This window comes from Bos javanicus, chromosome 9 (assembly GCF_032452875.1).
Source record: "Bos javanicus breed banteng chromosome 9, ARS-OSU_banteng_1.0, whole genome shotgun sequence".
Lineage (NCBI taxonomy): Eukaryota > Metazoa > Chordata > Mammalia > Artiodactyla > Bovidae > Bos > Bos javanicus.
Genome location: NC_083876.1, coordinates 29,936,709 through 29,958,296, shown reverse-complemented (window position 1 = coordinate 29,958,296; position 21,588 = coordinate 29,936,709). Strand labels below are relative to the sequence as shown.

The window sequence follows — 21,588 nt, the reverse complement described above, 5'->3', positions numbered from 1 at the left end:
CAAACTCATGTCCATTGAGTCAGTGATGCCATCCAACCATCTCATCCTCTGTTGTTCCCTTCTCCTCCTGCCCTCCATCTTTCCCAGCGTCAGGGTCTTTTCAAATGAGTCAGCTCGTTGCATCAGGTGGCCAAAGTATTGGAGTTTGAGCTTCAACATCAGTCCTTTCAGTGAACACCCAGGACTGATCTCCTTTAGGATGGACTGGTTGGATCTCCTTGCAGTCCAAGGGACTTTCAAGAGTCTTCTCCAACATTACAGTTCAAAAGCATCAATTCTTTGGTGCTCAGCTTTCTTTATAGTCCAACTCTCACATCCATACATGATCACTGGAAAAACCATAGCCTTGACTAGATGGACCTTTGTTGACAAAGTAATGTCTCTGCTTTTTAATATGCTATCTAGGTTGGTCATAACTTTCCTTCCAAGGAGTAAGCGTCTTTTAATTTCATGGCTGCAATCACCATCTGCAGTGATTTTGGAACCCAGAAAAATAAAGTCTGACACTGTTTCCCAACCTATTTGCCATGAAGTGATGACACCAGATGCCATAATCTTCGTTTTCTGAATGTTGAGCTTTAAGCCAACTTTTTCACTCTCCTCTTTCACTTTCATCAACAGGCTCTTTAGTTCCTGTTCACTTTCTGCCATAAGGGTGGTGTCATCTGCATATCTGAGGTGATTGATATTTCTCCTGGCAATCTTGATTCCAGCTTGTGTTTCTTCCAGCCCAGTGTTTCTCATGATGTACTCTGCATATAAGTTAAATAAGCAGAGTGAAAACACATGGCCTTGACGTACTCCTTTTCCTATTTGGACCAGTCTGTTGTTCCATGTCCAGTTCTAACTGTTGCTTCCTGACCTGTATACAGGTTTCTCAAGAGGCAGGTCAGGTGGTCTGGTATTCCCATCTCTTTCAGAATGTTCCACAGTTTATTGATCCACACAGTCAAAAGCTTTTGCATAGACAATAAACTTAAACTAAGCAAGCCCATTTCTAAAGAATAGTTTTAAGAAATAAATATGGAACAAGATATTGATAATGATGCAAAATAAAAAAAAAATTTAAATAAGCTACATTTATAAAGAGAAAGCTGGGATATGCACTGGAATATTATTCATCCTTTTAAAATTATGGTATAGATGAATATTTATAGATATGAGAGAATAATTTAAAATAAGTTTAAAAGGCAGATTAAAAACAATAAGCCCATTGTTCAAAAAGAATTTTCAATCAAAGGAGCTGTAGGCATGAAGAGACTAGTGCTGGTTATCTTCAACAGATACGAGTTTTCCCTTAAGAGGATAATGAATACTGTTTTCATTATATTCTAATTATTCTATATAAACAAAAACTCTTTGATAGATAATTCTAAATTGGTTATTTTAATCAGTTTGACATCATTTGATTGTCTTCTTTCTGTTCAGTTCAGTCTCTCAGTCATGTCCGACTCTGACTCCATGGACAGCAGCATGCCAGGCTTCCCTATCTGTCACCAACTCCCAGAGCTTACTCAAATGTGTGTCCATTGAGTTGGTGATGCCATCCAACAATCTCATCCTCTGTCATCCCCTTCTCCTCCTGCCTTCAATCTTTCCCAGCATCAGGGTCTTTTCAAATGATTCAGTTCTTCCCATCAGCTGATCAAAGTATTGGAGTTTCATCTTCAGCATCAGCCTTGCCAATGAATATTCAGGATTAATTTCCCTTAGGATTGACTGTTTGTGCTGCGACGACCGGGGCACAAAGCGCAGGTGGCTGTGACAACTGGCTCTTGGCTGCAACGACCGGTGCACTAAGCACGGCCGAGAGGAGCTACCCCACGTCTGAAGTCAGGGGCAGAAGCCAGGAGGACCCCATGCCCCAAGGGCGGCGGCCAAGAGGAGTTACCCCACGTCCGAGGTCAGGGGCAGTGGCTGAGAGTGCCAGGCTGCAATGGCACAGGAACGGCTGAGAGGAGCTACCCCACGTCCGAGGTCAGGGCGGGGAGGCTGAGAGGAGCTACCCCGCATCCAAGGTCAGGGGAGAGGGATGGGGAACGAGAGGAGTTACCCCACGTCCGAGATGAGGGGCGGCCAGGAGGAGCGCCCCCACGCCTGAGGCCAGGGGCTGCGACCAGGAGGTGCAACCCCACGCCCGAGGCCAGGGGCGGCAGCTGGGAGGCGCTACCCCATGCCCCAACACCTGAGGCCAGGGGCAGCGGCTGGGAGGACCAACCCCACACCTGAGGCCAGGGGCAGCAGCTGGGAGGCGCTACCCCACGCCCCAACACCTGAGGCCAGGGGCGGCGGCTGGGAGGACCAACCCCACGTCCAAGGAGCAGTGGCTGCGTGGGAGGAGGAGGGCCTAGAGGAGCTATCCCACACTGAAGGTCAGGAAGGGCGGTGGTGAGGAGATACCCCTTGTCCAAGGTAAGGAGCAGCGGCTGCACTTTGCTGGAGTAGCCATGAAGAGATACCCCATGCCCAAGGTAAGAGAAACCCAAGTAAGACGGTAGGTGTTGCAAGAGGGCATCAGAGGGCAGACACACTGAAACCATAATCACAGAAAACTAGTCAATCTAATCACTCTAGGACCACAGCCTTGTCTAACTCAATGAAACTAAGCCATGCCCGTGGGGCAACCCAAGATGAGCAGGTCATGGTGGAGAGATCTGACAGAATGTGGTCCACTGGAAAAGGGAATGGCAAACCACTTGAGTATTCTTGCCTTGAGAACCCCATGAACAGGATGAAAAGGCAAAATGATAAGATACTGAAAGAGGAACTCCCCAGGTCAGTAGGTGCCCAATATGCTACTGGAGATCAGTGGAGAAATAACTCCAGAAAGAATGAAGGGATGGAGCCGAAGCAAAAACAATACCCAGCTGTGGATGTGACTGGTGATAGAAGCAAGGTCCGATGCTGTAAAGAGCAATATTGCATAGGAACCTGGAATGTCAGGTCCATGAATCAAGGCAAATTGGAAGTGGTCAAACAAGAGATGCCAAGAGTGAATGTCGACATTCTAGGAATCAGAGAACTAAAATGTACTGGAATGGGTGAATTTAACTCAGATGACCATTGTATCTACTACTGCGGGCAGGAATCCCTCAGAAGAAATGGAATAGCCATCATGGTCAACAAAAGAGTCTGAAATGCAGTACTTGGATGCAATCTCAAAAACGACAGAATGATCTCTGTTCGTTTCCAAGGCAAATCATTCAATATCATAGTAATCCAAGACTATGCCCCAACCAGTAACGGTGAAGAAGCTGAAGTTGAATGGTTCTATGAAGACCTACAAGACCTTTTAGAACTAACACACAAAAAAGATGTCCTTTTCATTATAGGCGACTGGAATGCAAAAGTAGGAAGTCAAGAAACACCTGGAGTAACAGGCAAATTTGGCCTTGGAATACGGAATGAAGCAGGGCAAAGACTAATAGAGTTTTGCCAAGAAAATGCACTGATCATAATAAACACCCTCTTCCAACAACACAAGAGAAGACTCTACATGTGGACATCACCAGATGGTCAACACCGAAATCAGACTGATTATATTCTTTGCAGCCAAAGATGGAGAAGCTCTATACAGTCAGCAAAAACAAGACCAGGAGCCAACTGTGGCTCAGACCATGAACTCCTTATTGCCAAATTCAGACTTAAATTGAAGAAAGTACGGAAAACCACTAGACCATACAGGTATGGCCTAAACAAATCCCTTATGATTATACAGTGGAAGTGAGAAATATATTTAAGGGCCTAGATCTGATAGATAGAGTGCCTGATGAACTATGGAATGAGGTTCATGACACTGTACAGGAGACAGGGATCAACACCATCCCCATGGAAAAGAAATGCAAAAAAAAGCAAAATGGCTGTCTGGGAAGGCCTTACAAATAGCTGTGAAAAGAAGAGAAGTGAAAAGCATAGGAACAAAGGAAAGATATAAGCATCTGAATGCAGAGTTCCAAAGAATAGCAAGAAGAGATAAGAAAGATTTCCTCAGGGGTCAATGCAAAGAAACAGAGGAAAACAACAGAATGGGAAAGACTAGAGATCTCTTCAAGAAAATTAGAGATACGAAGGGAACATTTCATGCAAAGATGGGCTTGATAAAGGACAGAAATGGTATGGACCTAACAGAAGCAGAAGATATTAAGAAGAGGTGGCAAGAATACACAGAAGAACTGTACAAAAAAGATCTTCACGACCCAGATAATCACGATGGTGTGATCACTCACCTAGAGCCAGACATCCTGGAATGTGAAGTCAAGTGGGTCTTACAAAGTATCACTACAAACAAAGCTAGTGGAGGTGATGGAATTCCAGCTGAGCTATTTCAAATCCTGAAAGATGATGCTGTGAAAGTGCTGCACTCAATATGCCAACAAATTTGGAAAACTCAGCAGTGGCCACAAGACTGCAAAAGGTCAATTTTCATTCAAATCCCAAAGAAAAGCAATGCCAAAGAATGCTCAAACTACCACACAATTGCACTCATCTCACACACTAGTAAAGTAATGCTCAAAATTCTTCAGGCCAGGCTTCAGCAATATGTGAACCATGAACTTCCTGACGTTCAAGCTGGTTTTAGAAAAGGCAGAGGAACCACACATCAAATTGCCAACATCCGCTGGATCATGGAAAAAGCAAGAGAGTTCCAGAAAAACATCTATTTCTGCTTTATTGACTATGCCAAAGCCTTTGACTGTGTGGATCACAATAAACTATGGAAAATTCTGGAAGGGATGGGAATACCAGACCACCTGGCCTGCCTCTTGAGAAATCTGTATGCAGGTCAGGAAGCAACAGTTAGAACTGGACATGGAACAACAGACTGGTCCAAATAGGAAAAGGAGTACGTCAAGGCTATATATTGTCACCCTGCTTATTTAACTTCTATGCAGAGTACATCATGAGAAACGCTGGACTGGAAGAAACACAAGCTGGAATCAAGATTGCCAGGAGAAATATCAATCACCTCAGATATGCAGATGACACCACCCTTATGGCAGAAAGTGAAGAGGAACTAAAAAGCCTCTTGATGAAAGTGAAAGTGGAGAGTGAAAAAGTTGACTTAAAGCTCAACCTACAGAAAACGAAGATCACGGCATCCGGTCCCATCACTTCATGGGAAATAGATGGGGAAACAGTGGAAACAGTGTCAGACTTTATTTTGGGGGCTCCAAAATCACCGCAGATGGTGACTGCAGCTATGAAATTAAAAGACGCTTACTCCTTGGAAGGAAGGTTATAACCAACCTAGATAGCATATTGAAAAGCAGAGACATTACTTTGCCAACACAGGTTCGTCTAGTCAAGGCTATGGTTTTTCCTGTGGTCATGTATGGATGTGAGAGTTGAACTGTGAAGAAGGCTGAGCGCCGAAGAATTGATGCCTTTGAACTGTGGTGCTGGAAAAGACTCTTGCAAGTCCCTTGGACTGCAAGGAGATCCACCCAGTCCATTCTGAAGGAGATCAGCCCTGGGATTTCTTTGGAAGGAATGATGCTGAAGCTGAAGATCCAGTACTTTGGCCACCTCATTGGAAGAGTTGACTCATTGGAAAAGACTCTGATGCTGGGAGGGATTAGGGGAAGGAGGAGAAGGGGATGACTGAGAATGAGATGGCTGGATGGCATCACGACTCGATGGACGTGAGTCTGGGTGAACTCCGGGAGTTGGTGATGGACAGGGAGGCCTGGCGTTCTGCAATTCATGGGGTCGCAAAGAGTCGGACACGACTGAGCAACTGAACTGAACTGAACTCTTTATTGTCCAAGGGACTATCAAGACTCTTCTGCAACACCAGAGTTAAAGGCATCAATTCTTCAGCACTCAGCCTTCTTTATGGTCCAACTCTCACATTCATACATGACTACTGGAAGAACCATAGCTTTGACTATATGGATCATCCTTGGTAAAGTAATCTCTCCGTTTTTTAAAATGCTGTCAAGGGTGGTCATAGCTTTTCTTCCAAGGAGCAATCACCTTTTAATTTCATGGCTGCATTCACAATCTGCAGTGATTTTGGAGCCCAAGAAAATAAAGTCTCTCATTGTTTTCATTGTTTCCCCATCTATTTGCCATGAAGTGATGGACCAGATGTCAGGATCTTCAATTTTTAAATGCTAACTTTTAAGTCAGCTTTTTCACACTCCTCTTTCACTTTCATCAAGAGGCTCTTTAGTTCCTCTTTGCTTTCTGCCATAAAGGTGGTGTCATCTACATATCTGAGGCTATTGATATTTGTCCCAGCAATCTTGATGCCAGCTTGTGCTTCATCCAGTCTGGCATTTTGCATGATGTACTCTGCATAGAAGTTAAATAAGCAGGCTGAGAATATACAGCCTTGACGTACTCCTTTCCCAATTTGGAACCAGTCTGTTGTTCCATGTCCGGTTCTAATTATTGCTTCTTGACTTTCATAAAGACATCTCAGGAGGTACGTAAGGAGGTCTGGTATTCCCATCTCTTTCAGTTTGTTGTGATCCACACAGCTTTAGCATAGTCAATGAAGCAGAAGTACATGTTTTTCTGGAATTCTGTTGCTTTTTCTATGATTCAATGGATGTTGGCAATTTGCTCTCTGGTTCCTCTGCCTTTTCTAAATCCAGCTTGACATTCTGCAAGTTCTCAGTTCATGTACTGTTGAAGCCTTGCTTAGAGAATTTTGAGCATTACTTGCTAGCACGTGAGATGAGTGCACATGAGTTTGAACATTCTCTGGCATTACCTTTCCTTGGGATTAGAATGAAAACTGACCTTTTCCAGTTGTGGCCACTGCTGAGTTTTCCAAATTTGCTGGCATATTGAGCACAGCATTTCACAGCATCACCTTGTAGGATTTGAAATAGCTCAGCTGGAATTCCATCACCTTGACTAGCTTTGTTCATAGCAATGCTTCCCTAAGGCCCACTTGACTTCACACTCCAGGATATCTGGCTCTAGGTGAGTCATCACACCATCACAGTTACCTAGAGTCATGAGGACCTACTTCTGTGTACTCTTGTCACCTCTTCTAAATATTGTCTGCTTCTGTTAGGTCCATACTGTTTCTGTCCTTTATTGTGCCCATCTTTACATGAAATCTTCCCTTGGTTATCTCTAATTTTCTTGAAGAGACCGCTAGTCTTTCCCATTCTATTGTATTCCTCTATTTCTTTGCACTGATCACTTAGGAAGGCTTTCTTATCTCTCTCCTTGCTATTCTTTGGAATTCTCCATTCATATGGATACATCTTTCCTTTTCTCCTTTGTCTTTCACTTCTCTTCTTTTCTTAGCTAGTTGCAAGGGCTCCTCAGACAATCATTCTGTCTTTTTGCATTTCTTTTTCTTGTGGGTGGTTTTGAGCACCGCCTCCTGTACAATGTTTAGAACCTCTGTCCACAGTTCTTCAGGTACTCGGTCTATCAGATCTAATCCTTTGACTCTCCTTGTCACTTCTACTGTATAATCATAAGGGATTTGATTTAGGTCAGAACTGAATGGTCTAGTGGTTTTCCCTACTTTCTTCAATTTAAGTCTAAATTTGGCAATAAAGAGTTCATGATCTGAAGCACAGTCAGCTCGTGGTCTTGTTTTTGCTGACTGTATAGAGCTTCTCCATCTTTGGCTGCAAAGAATATAATCATTCTTATTTCGGTATTGACCATCTGGTGATGTCATGTACGGCTGAAGTTAGTGTTTGCTATGACCAGTGTGTTCTCTTGGCAAAACTCTGTTAGCCTTTGCCCTGCTTCAATTTGTACTCCAAGGCCAAACTTGACTGTTACTACAAGGATCTCTTGACTTCCTACTTTTGCATTCCAGTCCCCTTTGATGAAAAGGACATCTTTTTTGGGTGTTAGTTCTAGCAGGTCTTGTAGGTCTTCACAGAACCATTCAACTTCAGTTTCTTCGGCATTAGTGGCTGGGGCATAGACCTGGATTACTGTGATATTGAATGGTTTGCCTAGGAAACGAACAGAGATCATTCTGTCATTTTTGAGATGGCACCCAATTACTGCGTTCTGGACTCTTTTGTTGACTATGAGAGCTACTTCATTTCTTCTTAGGGATTCTTGCCCACAGTAGTAGATACAGGGGTCATCTGAATTAAATTTGCCCATTCCGATCCATTTTAGTTCACTGATTCTTAAAATATCTATGTTCACTCTTACAATCTTCTGTTTGACCTGAGCTGTTTAAAGATTACCTTCTTTAAATTAACTTAATAGAATAAAATCATGTTTTTTATATATGCATGTGTGTATATCCAGAACCCAAAATGTGGACAGTTTTGTGGTTATATTCTAATTTTTGATGTTAAAGAAAGATTACAAAAGATTTTTAAAATTATTTATTACCAGTGTTAATAAGATTTAAGTTTACCTGGCATCTGGGTCACTGGAAATAAATAGTTTGATGTTTTGTTATGATGGAATATTAACACTTTTCTATGTTCAAGATAACCAGACTGTTTCTAAACTGAAAAACAAATATGTATTTTTTTATTTTTCCTCTTCAAGTCATCTTCCAGGTCAAACTTTCTATAAAGAAGTTAGTTATGCAAAAAAATATTCATTATAATGTGTATAAAATTTACTATTCATTGATATAAAATAAAATAGAAAATGATTAATTTTAAAGGCTGTTTTTTAAATGTGGATTCCTGAGTTTTATTTTGAGGAAAATTAACAAATAGGCCACATTAGAGTTTCAAATGAAGACATATTATAATAGATTTTAGGAGAACTATATTAACATTTTTAACCATATTAAATTTTAATGTGTATAATTAAGAATGACTACCTAAGATTTAAGATGTTAAAAATAAGCAATTCTAAAATCAATAACTAAAACATAATTTACAGTTTGAGTTAAAGACTATTTATATTAATAATGATGTAACTTTTTTCTCTATAAAATACAGTTTTCATATTGAAATAAAATAGTCTAGGGAAGAGTATAATGTTCTTCTAGCCTAAAGATCAGAGAAGGCAATGGCACCCCACTCCAGTACTCTTGCCTAGAGAATCCCATGGATGGAGGAGCCTGGTAGGCTGCAGTCCATGGGGTTGCTAAGGGTCAGACATGACTGAGAGACTTCCCTTTCACATTTCACTTTCATGCATTGGAGAAGGCAATGGCAACCCACTCCAGTATTCTTGCCTGGAGAATCCCAAGGACGGGGGAGGCTGGTGGGCTGCCATCTACGGAGTCGCACAGAGTCGGACACGACTGAAGCGACTTAGCAGCAGCAGCAGCAGCCTAAAGATGGTTGCTGCTTAGTCACTCAGTCATGTCTGACTCTTTGCAACCCCATGGACTGTAGCCTACCAGGCTCCTCTGTCCATGGGATTCTCCAGGCAAGAATACTGGAGTGGGTTGCCATTCCGTTCTCCAAAAAGATGGTTAATAAAATCTTAAAACTGCTAAACCTTGAACAACATCAAGTTGCTCATGGGATCTGACAACAAAAAGAAAAGACAAGAACAAAAATAAGTAAGTGGGACCAGATGACACTAAGAAAATCAATAGAATGAAAAGACAACCTAAATAATGAGAGAGAAAAAGCTGCACACCATATAGCTGATAAGGGGCTAATAATCCAAAATGTATAAAGAACTCATCCAACTCAAAAACAAAAATATATAATTTATATATATATATATAATTTAAAAATGGGAAGAGGGTCTAAATATACATTTTTCCAAAGACAACAAATGGCCAACAGGTACATGAAAAGATGCTCAGATTCCCTAATCACCAGGGTAATGCAAATCAAAACTACCTCACACTTGTTAGAATGGCTATTATCCAAATACCAAGAAATAATGTTAGGATATGGAGAAAAGGGAACTCTTGTGCACTGTTGGTGGAAACACAAGTTGGTACAGCCACCACAGAATACAGTACAGAGGTTTCTCAAAAAATTAAAAATATAAGTACCATATGATACAGCAATTTTGCTTCCATATATTTTACCCAAAGAAAATGAAAACACTAATTCAAAAAGATATATATACCCCCAAGTTCATAGCAGCATTGTTTATAAAAGGAAAGAAATGAAACAAACTAAATTTCAATTGATGTATAAATGGATAAAGAAAAAAATATATATATATATAATGAGATTATTCAGCCATACAAAACAAAATCTTTCCATTTGCAACATGAATTGGCCTTGAGAGCATTACAGTAAGTGAAATAAGTCTAAAAGACAAATACTGTATGATCACTTACATGTGGAATAAAAAAAAAAAAAAAACAGTTCATGCATAGAGAACAGACTGACTGCCAAAGGATAGTGGAAGGGCAAGATGGGTCAAGAGAACGTGTACTACATTTGGAAGTTGCTAAGACAGTAAATCTTCAAAGTTCTCATTACAAGAAAAAAACGATTCCTATTAACTATGCATGCATGCTGATGATCTTAAGTAGACTTCTGTGTTGAAGTCTACTTCACACATTTATACACAATATATACAAGTATATTTCACAATATATACAACTATCACCTGAACTATATTATGTCAATTACATCTCAAATTACAGACAATTACACCTCAAATTATAGAGGATAAAAACCTCACTGTGCCTTAATTAGTGTCCTTAAAAGACATGTTTAAGAAAATAATTTGCACATAGCATATAATAAATGCACAGCTTCTTTGAAAAAGTTTCCAGGCAACTGTCTTAATCAACAGAGTTAGCAAATGAATAATAACCCAATAACCAAAAAGTACTAGGCAATGAGGTGGCATGAAAGTAAAAGAAAATGATACTCCCTCAGGAAGTTTTAAGTCTTAGTCAGAGAGAAAAATAAAATTAAGTCCTTGTGAATGACCAAAAAGGCAATGGACATCCAGGAAAATTAAAAGATCAGAGTATGCTATAATAGGGCTTACTTTGGGGCTCAGCTGGTAAAGAATCTGCCTGCAATGTGGGAGAATTGGGTTTGATCCCTGGGTTGGGAAGATCCCCTGGAGAAGGAAAAGGCTACCCACTCCAGTATCCTGGCCTGGAGAATTCCACGGACTGTATAGTCCATGGGGTCACAAAGAGTCGGACATGACTGAACGATTTTCACTATATGCTATAATAAGTCAAGGAGAAAGTAATTCATAAAGAAAGCTTTGCCTTGAAAGAGGATGATCCAAATTTTAACAAAGATGGCAAAAGTGAAGATAACATTCAAGACAAACAGGTATAGAGGCAATAATAAACACTGTGCTTGATGGAACAAAGTCTAACCTACATTAGTTCAGGGTGAGGAAGGTAGAAAATATTAATAATATACATAGGAAGGTGAAGATATTATGGAGCTCCTTGAAAGCCACATAGAGTCTGGAACTGTCAAATTATTTAAAATGGGATGATGGAGAGCTTTATAAAGATGCTATTCTTTTCTGCATTAATTACCTCACATTTTTCATTATCAACATCCAATTTCTCACTAGATAGCAAGGTTAAAGAGAATGAGCATCACATCATATTTACACATTATTACATCTCCTACATGTAGTGGAGCTACGTGTTCAAAGAGTTCAAAAGTGCTGGTTGTTAGGTCATTTCAAACAGGGCTAATGGGACCAAATCTAGGAACCCTTAATGCTTTGACCAAAGACTGAATTCTTCATTGGATATTATAGTCACTCGAGGGTGCTATGCTTTCCTCTTGGAGATACAAGCCACTCACAGAGGATGAGATGGTTGGATGGCATCACCGACTCAATGGACATGAGTGTGAGCAAACTCTGGGATATGGTGAAGGACAGGGAAGCCTGGTGTTCTGCAGTCCATGCGGTCACAAAGAGTCAGACACAACTGAGCAACTGAACAACAACAACATATGCACAGCTGGCGATTTGGGAAAGTAAATATAAATGTGAATGTCTTCCAAGTTAAAAAAAAAAAAAAACTGGCTAAGTAAATAGAGAAAACTAAAATTTTTTTAATTTTACTCTAGTCAAATATAAAAAGTATTGCTCATCTTAGGTCACTACAAGAAACCCAGATTAGCTTCATTTCCTTCCTGGGTAGAGAGGAAAATAGAGTCTCTGACTCATGAAGGTAGGTCAGGAAATGGCAGGAGTACATCCTTCTAACATAGGAAGCTGGGAGGCCAAATCAATGAGAACATTAATGTCCTCAGCTTTTTTATAGCAGAGAGTCAATCAATACTTTATAAAAGTGAGACATAATGCTCAGACCACTTGAAATATTTTATATAATCTTTTTTCTTAACCTTAGAGGAAATGCTGGGGATATAATTACCTCTCAAGTGAAAAGACAGCTATTTGAAATTCAGCAATTCTTTCTGTCTCACTAGGGTTTCTTTTTCTTTTCTATGAAATTCATTTTGAATTTTAAATGGAAACAGTGATTCCATTTTTATAAACTATTTCCACATATCTATTCTTCTGTCTGTATATGCATAGAAAGACATCTAGAATGGTTTTCCTCAATGTTGATAATGTCACTTTCAGAGGTAGAAGAAATTTCATTTATTATATTTAATTACCTGCATTGGTTAATTTCTTTATAATAAAAACAAATTATTTTTTGAAATGCAAAGAAAATTAAGATGACTCAATGAGTCGTCTGGTAGTTCAGAATAATGATTTACATTGGGGATAAAAACTGGGACATCCACTGGCATACAGATGTACTAAAAGGCAAAAGCAAAAGTGAATGAACTACAGGTAGAGCATAAAGGAAAAAGTGAATTCAGAACCAAGCCCTGAGTATTCTATCAATCAGAGGTTGCCTAGAAAATGAAAAAGAGCAGAAACTGCAGCCATAGGAGTATGTGCTATCACAGAAGGTAAAAGAATTCTCATATAGAAAGAAATCTCCCATTATGTCAATGTCTTGCTTACAGCAAGATGAGAATATAGAATCCACTAGATTCATCAGCATAGAAGCTGCAAGTGACCTTGAGATGAATAGGATGTGCAATTCTGACAGAGCTGTACAAGTCAATATCAAATCTTAAGTGGGCTGAGGAGTAAAGAGAGGTGAACAAGCAGGGACAGTTTGTGCAGACATGCTGCAAGAGGAAAAGAAATAGGAAGTGACTGCAGAGAGACATGATATCAAGAGAAGTTTCTTTGTGCATATGTTTTGCTGCATTTCAATATAAACTGGGACATATAAAGGCAAGTCTGCACACTGTTGATGTGGAAACAAAGAGGTTTAGCAGAGCTAATCAAAGAAGCAACCTTCTTGAGTATTAGTTGTTTACAATATAAGACCCTGGCAAATAAAAATTCAGAAACTTAAATAGGATGTGATGCTGCTGAAAGTGTAAATCCACATTTCCCTAAGCCCCAAATTAGCCTTATCTAAGTGCTGTGGAAAACCTAAAGATATTGTATAAAACTTAACATTATGCTAGTCTAGATTTTTGAAGCAAGGGGAAAAAAAATAATAAAGTGAATGGAAGAAAGCAATGCTAAATGAAGAAATCAAACACATTAACAAGATGAGCCACTGAAGAGAATGGTACAATTAGAAACAAACCAAAAAATTGTGGGACTGAGAAAAAATGATACAGGCAAAAATCCCAAATACTAAGAAATGGGATTTAAAGGCAAAGTGAAAGAATGCTCAAACTACCACACAATTGCACTCACCTCACACGCTAGTAAAGTAATGCTCAAAATTCTCCAGGCCAGGCTTCAGCAATATGTGAACCGTGAACTTCCTGATGTTCAAGCTGGTTTTAGAAAAGGCAGAGGAACCAGAGATCAAATTGCCAACATCCGCTGGATCATGGAAAAAGCAAGAGAGTTCCAGAAAAACATCTATTTCTGTTTTATTGACTATGCCAAAGCCTTTGACTGTGTGGATCACAATAAACTGTGGAAAATTCTGAAAGAGATGGGAATACCAGACCACCTAACCTGCCTCTTGAGAAATTTGTATGCAGGTCAGGAAGCAACAGTTAGAACTGGAAATGGAACAACAGACTGGTTCCAAATAGGAAAAGGAGTACCTCAAGGCTGTATATTGTCACCCTGCTTATTTAACTTATATGCAGAGTACATCATGAGAAACGCTGGGCTGGAAGAAACACAAGCTGGAATCAAGATTGCCAGGAGAAATATCAATCACCTCAGATATGCAGATGACACCACCCTTATGGCAGAAAGTGAACAGGAACTAAAAAGCCTCTTGATGAAAGTGAAAGTGGAGAGTGAAAAAGTTGACTTAAAGCTCAACATTCAGAAAACGCAGATCACGGCATCCGGTCCCATCACTTCATGGGAAATAGATGGGGAAACAGTGGAAACAGTGGCAGACTTTATTTTTTGGGGCTCCAAAATCACTGCAGATGGTGATTGCAGCCATGAAATTAAAAGACGCTTACTCCTTGGAAGGAAAGTTATGACCAACCTAGATAGCATATTGAAAAGCAGAGACATTACTTTGCCAACAAAGGTTCGTCTAGTCAAGGCTATGGTTTTTCCTGTGGTCATGTATGGATGTGAGAGTTGGACTGTAAAGAAGGCTGAGTGCCAAAGAATTGATGCCTTTGAACTGTGGTGTTGGAGAAGACTCTTGAGAGTCCCTTGGACTGCAAGGAGATCCAACCAGTCTATTCTGAAGGAGATCAGCCCTGGGATTTCTTTGGAAGGAACATGCTAAAGCTGAAACTCCAGTACTTTGGCCACCTCATGCGAAGAGTTGACTCATTGGAAAAGACCCTGATGCTGGGAGGGATTGGGACCAGGAGGAGAAGGGGATGACAGAGAATGAGATGGCTGGATGGCATCACTGACTCAATGGATGTGAGTCTGGGTGAACTCCGGGAGTTGGTGATGGACAGGGAGGCCTGGTGTGCTGCGATTCATGGGGTCGCAAAGAGTCGGACACGACTGAGCGACTGAACTGAACTGAACTGACCTGAATCTATGATTTAAATTATCACCATTGGACCTCAGTGACCAATGCTAGATGGAATCAGTAGAAAAATGAAAATAAACTAACTTGAGATGCATAACTTAAAAACATAACTGAGTATTATAAGGATGGACTTTAAAATACAATAAAACAAACTTCCTGTCAAGGAAAAATCTGTTAAAAGGAACATAAAATTAAAATACGAATTTTTCTTCAAAAAGTTGTTTGAATGCTGACATTATAAATAGCCTATGACCTGGCAGCATCTAGAGACTACAGAGATACTCAAAAAATGAAGTTAAAATTTATTTCCTAAGTAAAAATCAAAAATAGTATAGAGCAAGTAGACAGATATAAAGAAACACTTGAAGTACTGCTTCTCTATATCTATTACTAACATTTTTATAGTGCTTTCTATGTGTCAAGCACTGCTATACCCTTCTAATTTTTCATATGTAAGTCTCAGGGTAACTCTATGAGGAGATATACAATTATCCTCCATTTTATAGATGAGTAACTGACATCTCACTTTCAGTTCTGTTTAGTCACTCAGTCACGTCTGACTCTTTGTGACTCCACGGACTGCAGCACATGAGGCCTCCCTGCCCATCACCAACTCCCGGAGTTTACGCAAACTCATGTCCATCAAGTTGGTGATGCCATCCAACTATCTCATTCTCTGTCATCCCCTTTTCCTCCTGCCTTCAATCCTTCCCAGCATCAGGGTCTTTTCAAATGAGTCAGCTCTTCACATCAGGTGGCCAAAGTATTGGAGTTTCAGCTTCAACATCAGCTTCCCAATGAATATTCAGGACTGATTTCCTTTAGAATGGACTGGCTGGATCTTTTTTGCAGTCCAAGAGATCTCACTTTATACAACTAGTAAACAGCAGGCAGTCTGACTCCATGTTGCTAACCACTATATTGATGGTTATTACATGTATCAAGAATAGAATGGTAAATCTTTTTCATGTAGGAGAGAATGACTCCATTTAAACATTATAAGAAGGCACACACACGCACATCAGTATATTTTATCCTCAGGAGTATTTTACTTCTTGGATTGCTTTTTACGTGACTTAAAATCCTACTGTTAAAAATTTAGCCAGAATACCAGAGGAAAATATTACTTTATAAAAGAAAGAAAACATATAGAAAAAAAATTCATTCAATGCATTAATAAGAAGAGGCCAAAATCTACGGTCCACAATTAGAAAACTCAGAAAAATACTTGCTATTCAAAAGGAGGATTCCCCAGAAATCCTCATCACTGTTTGCTATGTGATTATCTGATGCTATTCACAGAAAGTTAAAATTGAATGCGAAAACACATTTTGAGATAAAAAGCACACTACCCAAAAAAGTATAATAGCTATATCTTTTTTTTCTATCTTCTTTGAACTAGAAAGTCCAAAAATGAAGCTCAGCTATTAATGAGTGTAATTTTAAAAAAGGTTTAAGACATATACTACCATTAGAGAATTCTAATTTTAGAAAAGTAATTGCTTTACTTCTTAGGTAGAACATTCTCACTGACCTCCTCCATCATACTTGAAAAAGTTACTTTGCTAGTTGAAAGGAAACCATGAACCTATGAAAGTGAACATTTCTTCAATTCAGCTGCTTTTAAATGTTAAGGAGTATAAATTCAGAAAATATTTAAACCTTGGGTTAAAGAGTATGATAAATATTGAGGAGCAAAATCTGGGCAAGATAGCATCCATTTCTAGGCCTTTTTTTTAAAAAGACCACATTTTGGCAGGAATTCAACCCAATACTGAGGGAGGAAAGCAACAGGCTGAGCTGACTCCATCTTGAAAAAGAAGGAAACTCCATCATGCACGTTCAGTGAGCTCTGGACCATGTGCCTGGGAGCCATGGGGATAACAGCTACAGCCAAACTGGCCTCCCGGACTGATAAACACCAGATTCCATATTAAGAATTCCTGTCACCAAAAAGAATGTAATAATCCTCTATGTAGTCAATGACCTTTGTAATCTTGGTGGCACCCATTGGTGTAGGCTACAGTGTATAACCAGCTGACCCTTCTGATTATGAATCATGGCTGTAACCTGATTGATCTCCCTTTAACATTTTCCAGGCTAGGTTTAAGGAATTTGGGGATGTGGGCTTGAGCAGTACACTTAAGATACATAAGGTTTTCACAAAACTCGGTTGGTTTCCTTAGCTAGGAGGAGACCCTGCCTTGGGCACGTGTAATAAACTGCACTTCACTATCTGCATTGTCCTTCTGAGTCAGTTTGTTTCCCGGAACGTGTGGCTACAACGATACCAATGCAGGGAAGCCCCAGTTGACTCCTGAGAAAACTGAATAGTAAACAAAAATGCCTCTAATAAATCAAGCAAAAGTGATAATACAGAACTTAAATGCAGCAAAGACTACAATGTAAAAATCTAACGACTACAATTTACTCTGTAATGTTACAGAAGACAAATTACCTTTAAACATGCTTTAAAAATAATATTACATAATAAAATAATTTTAAATATTATATCATAAATATTATAAAATTTAAAAATATTATAAAATTATTTTAAATATTATAAATATAGAACATATGCTCAACTATTTCTACAACACAGAAAACACCAAGTGAAATTCAGCATCTTACCTTAGACCAAAGATGTGTGATTGTTCGTAGTTGAATAAAGAACGAATCTTGGCTTCAGAATTCAAAATTATAAGTCTGTCAATAATATCCTATAAAACAGTCTTAGAGTTAGACTGTACTTGGCTGAAACCATTTAAAGAAAATCAAATTGACAAATATTTAGATTTGTGCTTTACATGTGAATGTACGGAGCTTTACATTTGAATGTAGAGAGCCATTTAAAAAAGGGATTTTTTTTTTTAATTAATAGCTGAGTCTCACCCCTAGAGATTCTAAATTAATTGGTCTGGGTGTGATATGGACATTAAGACTTGTAAACATTCCTGAAATGAATCAAATGTTTAGCCAAAAAGGAGAATCATTAATTTATAACCCACTTTGGTACTGTGTGAGCAGCTTACTGTAACCAGTTCAATACTGTTTAAACTTTTAAAAATGTAAACTACTTTCAAAAACAAATTTGAATTTTACAAATGTCAAGCATAAACAGTGGATTTAGTTTTATCTGGAACTATTTGAGATTTTGTTAATAGATATCTTCTTCTCATGTAAATCAGTGGTTTCCAACCCCCGAACACAACCCTATGGAACTTAAAAAAGTAAACAGCTGCCCAGGCTCTACCCCAGAGCAATTACCTCACTATTCCTGAGGGTAGGATTCTGGCATTAACATCCTTGTAAAAGCTTCCCAAAGTTGTTGCAATGGGTAACCAGGTTTAAAAATCACTGATGCAGAGAGAACTTGATGCCTAGGTGTCATCAGCTGTCCCAAGCAATGACAATATAAAGCCCAACACAAAATTCTGAGCATTCTCTAAAAGGCTTTCTTTCTATAATGCCTGACTTTTGTGCATATCTTTGTTTAGGCCTAAGATATTTATTCATAGACAAATACCTTTCTCTCTCATTGTTCATTTTCCTGACCAACAAACTTGCTACATTCCATGAGTTTAAATTCAAGATACTTCTGTAACCAATATGGCAAAAAGAGGACGATTATACTAGGGAATAAAGTCACAGAATATTTACTGAGGTCAATATAGATAATAGTACAAACATATCAAATAACTTAAGAGGCCACAAAATAAGTCTGTAAGAAGGAGAAAATAATGGACTTAAAAATCACATCTGAAAAATAAACAAGACACAGTAAATACAGGATTTTTAATAAACTTACAAACTGAAATGTTTACATGGAACACTTAGGAAGGCATTTACCATTCCACAGATATCTTGAAAAATGTGTAAATAATGTAAGCACAAGAATTTACAATCAGCAAATATTAAATAAACTGCCTAACAATGAAGAATGAAAGAATTGCTAACTTTAAGAATCTGTCACTGTTGTCTGCTTCTTAGCAAGCGTTGACTTAAAAATAGTCACAACCTTAAAGTTGAGAGTTATGTTTTATTCAATGCAAATTTTTAGGACTTAAGCTCAAGAGGCAACATCTCAGGAAACCCTGAGAAAACTGCTCTAGGGGGGTGGGTCGGGGTGTGAGTCAGGTTATACAGAAGTTTGCAACAAAAGGCAGGTAAGGTTATATAGAAGTTTGCAACAAAAGGCAGGTAGTCTGAACATCTTTGTGAATTAAAGAAAACCAGATATCCCAAATTAAGGAATTTAGCACTTTTCTATGTTTGGAAAGATACAAGAGTCTGGACTCACAGAAATCATTCCTTTTATTAGCATCTCACCTATCCTAGGGCCAGTATCCTAAGTTCACATCCTGAATTCTTTAGTGCTCACCACAGGGAGTGGCTGGAGCCTAATGGCTGCCTGGTCTAACTAAGGTATTTTTCTCCTTCCTGAGTGCCCTCAGGGTTCAGGAATTCACCTTTGGAGGCCCAGAATCACTGATGCCTGTGACATCCTTGTTTACTGATACAGCAGGAAATACTCCATTTCTCACTAGACATTCCTTGTTTCAAAACACTTCTTGACACTTCATGGTTCAAAAGTTTTAGCTCTGAATCTAAGTACTAGATACTGTAAGAATACAGGATATAGAATGTATTTCCAATAAGCTAACTGCAGCAATCTATCAATGATAATGCATTTTTCAGAGAACAAATGTTACAATAAATGAATTCTTCTTCAAAGAGGATTATATTGATGGATCACCACTTAGGGAAGAAAAGGAAACTCCTGAGAAGTCTGCCTTACGGAGAAATTCAGTTTCTAAGCAAAATGGGTATCAAGAAGGCAATGTTTCCTAAAATAAGCAGTAGCTTTCCAGTAACAAATCAGTGCAAGTAAGGTTTGGGACTTGCAAAAAGGAGTCAGGAACTCTGTACTTTTTTTTTTTTTTTTTAAAGCATATTGTCTAGCTTGAGAATACATTAAATGACCAAGTAAGCCAGAATGAAACCAAGACTGGAAAAACAAAGAAGAATATTCATTTTCTATAAATCAATATATGTTTGAGTGCCTATTGTGTTTACAATTGTCCCAAAGCTTGTGTTTGTGCTATTTGATGCCTTTTACTTAAGATAGGGCCAAGTGAAGGGTAAAGAACAGATCAACCATAATGCCAATATTCCCATACTTGCATTATTAGGAGTATCTTGCAACTAGTTAGCCCATGAACATCTATAAGCAAAATTCAGTCTATTAAAAGTCCTTCCTTGTACTTTTTCAAAGAAGGGAATGTCTTAGTCCATTCTGGACACTATAATAAAATTCCATAGACTGGGTGGTTTATAAACAACAGAAGTTTATTTCTCACATTTCTGGAGGCTGAGAAGTACAAGATCAAGTTGCCAGATTTTGTGTCTGATGAGGATCTATTTTCTAGCTCACAGACAGTTATTTTTTGCTGTGTCTTCAGATGGCAGAAGGGGCAACGGTTTTGTTTTTTTTTTTTAGGCACTATTCACCCCTCAAAGGGCTTCCCCTGTGGCTCAGCTGGTAAGGAATCTGCCTGCAATGTGGGAGACCTAGGTTGAATCCCTGGGTTGGGAAGATCCCCTGGAAAAGGGAATGGCTACCCACTCCAGTAATCTGGCCTGGAGAATTCCATGGACTGTATAATCCATGGGGTCACAAAGAGGTGGACATGACTGAGAGACTTTTACTTCACTTCACTTCACCCCTCAAAAACCCCACCTCCAAATATCATCATACTGGGAATGAAGTTTCAATAAATTAATTTGGGGGTATACAAACATTCAGTCTATAGACAAGAGGTAGATGAAAATGCCATTCTGCCAGAGTGGTGAGCTGAATGGTAACTATCCCTGAAAAAGCATGTCTATGTTCTAATCCCAAAAATCTATGACTGTTACCCTATTGAGAAAAAGGGTCTTTGCAGAGGTAACTAAGAATCCAGATAAGATCATCTTGGATTAAGCAAGTAGGCCCTAAATCTAATGACGGTGTTCTTGTAAGAAAAAGACAAACGGATATTTAAAATAGAAGAGGAGAAAGCCTAAACCAGAAAATGTATACAATGAGCCTGGAATATCCTATCAAATAAATCAATAAATAAAACTACCAAATAACAAAAGGAATCAGTAGACAATGAAAGAATATTCTGACCATCAAAAGCAATAATGACTGCACTGAGTTGAAATATATGTGTAAAATCCAGAAGTTCATTATGATAATAACCATCATAAAACTTCCCTTTTACAGATTACTAGAACATAAATTTATTACTCTGCAAATTAAAATATCAAGCATTTATTTTGCTATTTCTGAAAGAACTGTATTTCAGGATTCCCTTTATTAAATAATTTCAGTTAAATACAGAAAAGAACGACAGACTAGAATCACCATTTCACATCTCTTAATGAAACAATTAGTACAACTCATAGCAAAAGTAGCCTAGTTTCTCCAATAAGTTAACTGCATGGAAACAAAAAGGGGAAAATGTTTTAGAAAATGACTGAAAAGGATATAATGACTGAATGCAACATGTGGACCTTGTTTGGATCATGACTTGAGAAACTGAAAAAAAACAAAGACATCTTTGACACAGCAGAGGAAACTTCTATACAGACTACACTAGATATTAGATAATGCGAAGGAGCATGGACTGTGTATAGAGAAAAAGGGAATAAGGAAAAAAACA

The 21,588-nt window shown here is 38.7% G+C and overlaps 1 protein-coding gene across 2 annotated transcripts in view; it reads right to left on the bottom strand.

Moving 5' to 3' along the window:
- The window catches only part of TBC1D32 (TBC1 domain family member 32), a 206,932-nt gene that overhangs the window by 93,999 nt on the left and 91,345 nt on the right, over nt 1-21,588 (bottom strand). For both annotated transcript variants that reach the window (XM_061427448.1, XM_061427449.1), the window contains one exon: nt 17,513-17,601. In XM_061427448.1, the coding sequence (XP_061283432.1) occupies nt 17,513-17,601 (89 nt within the window). The remainder of the gene's footprint in view (nt 1-17,512; nt 17,602-21,588) is intronic.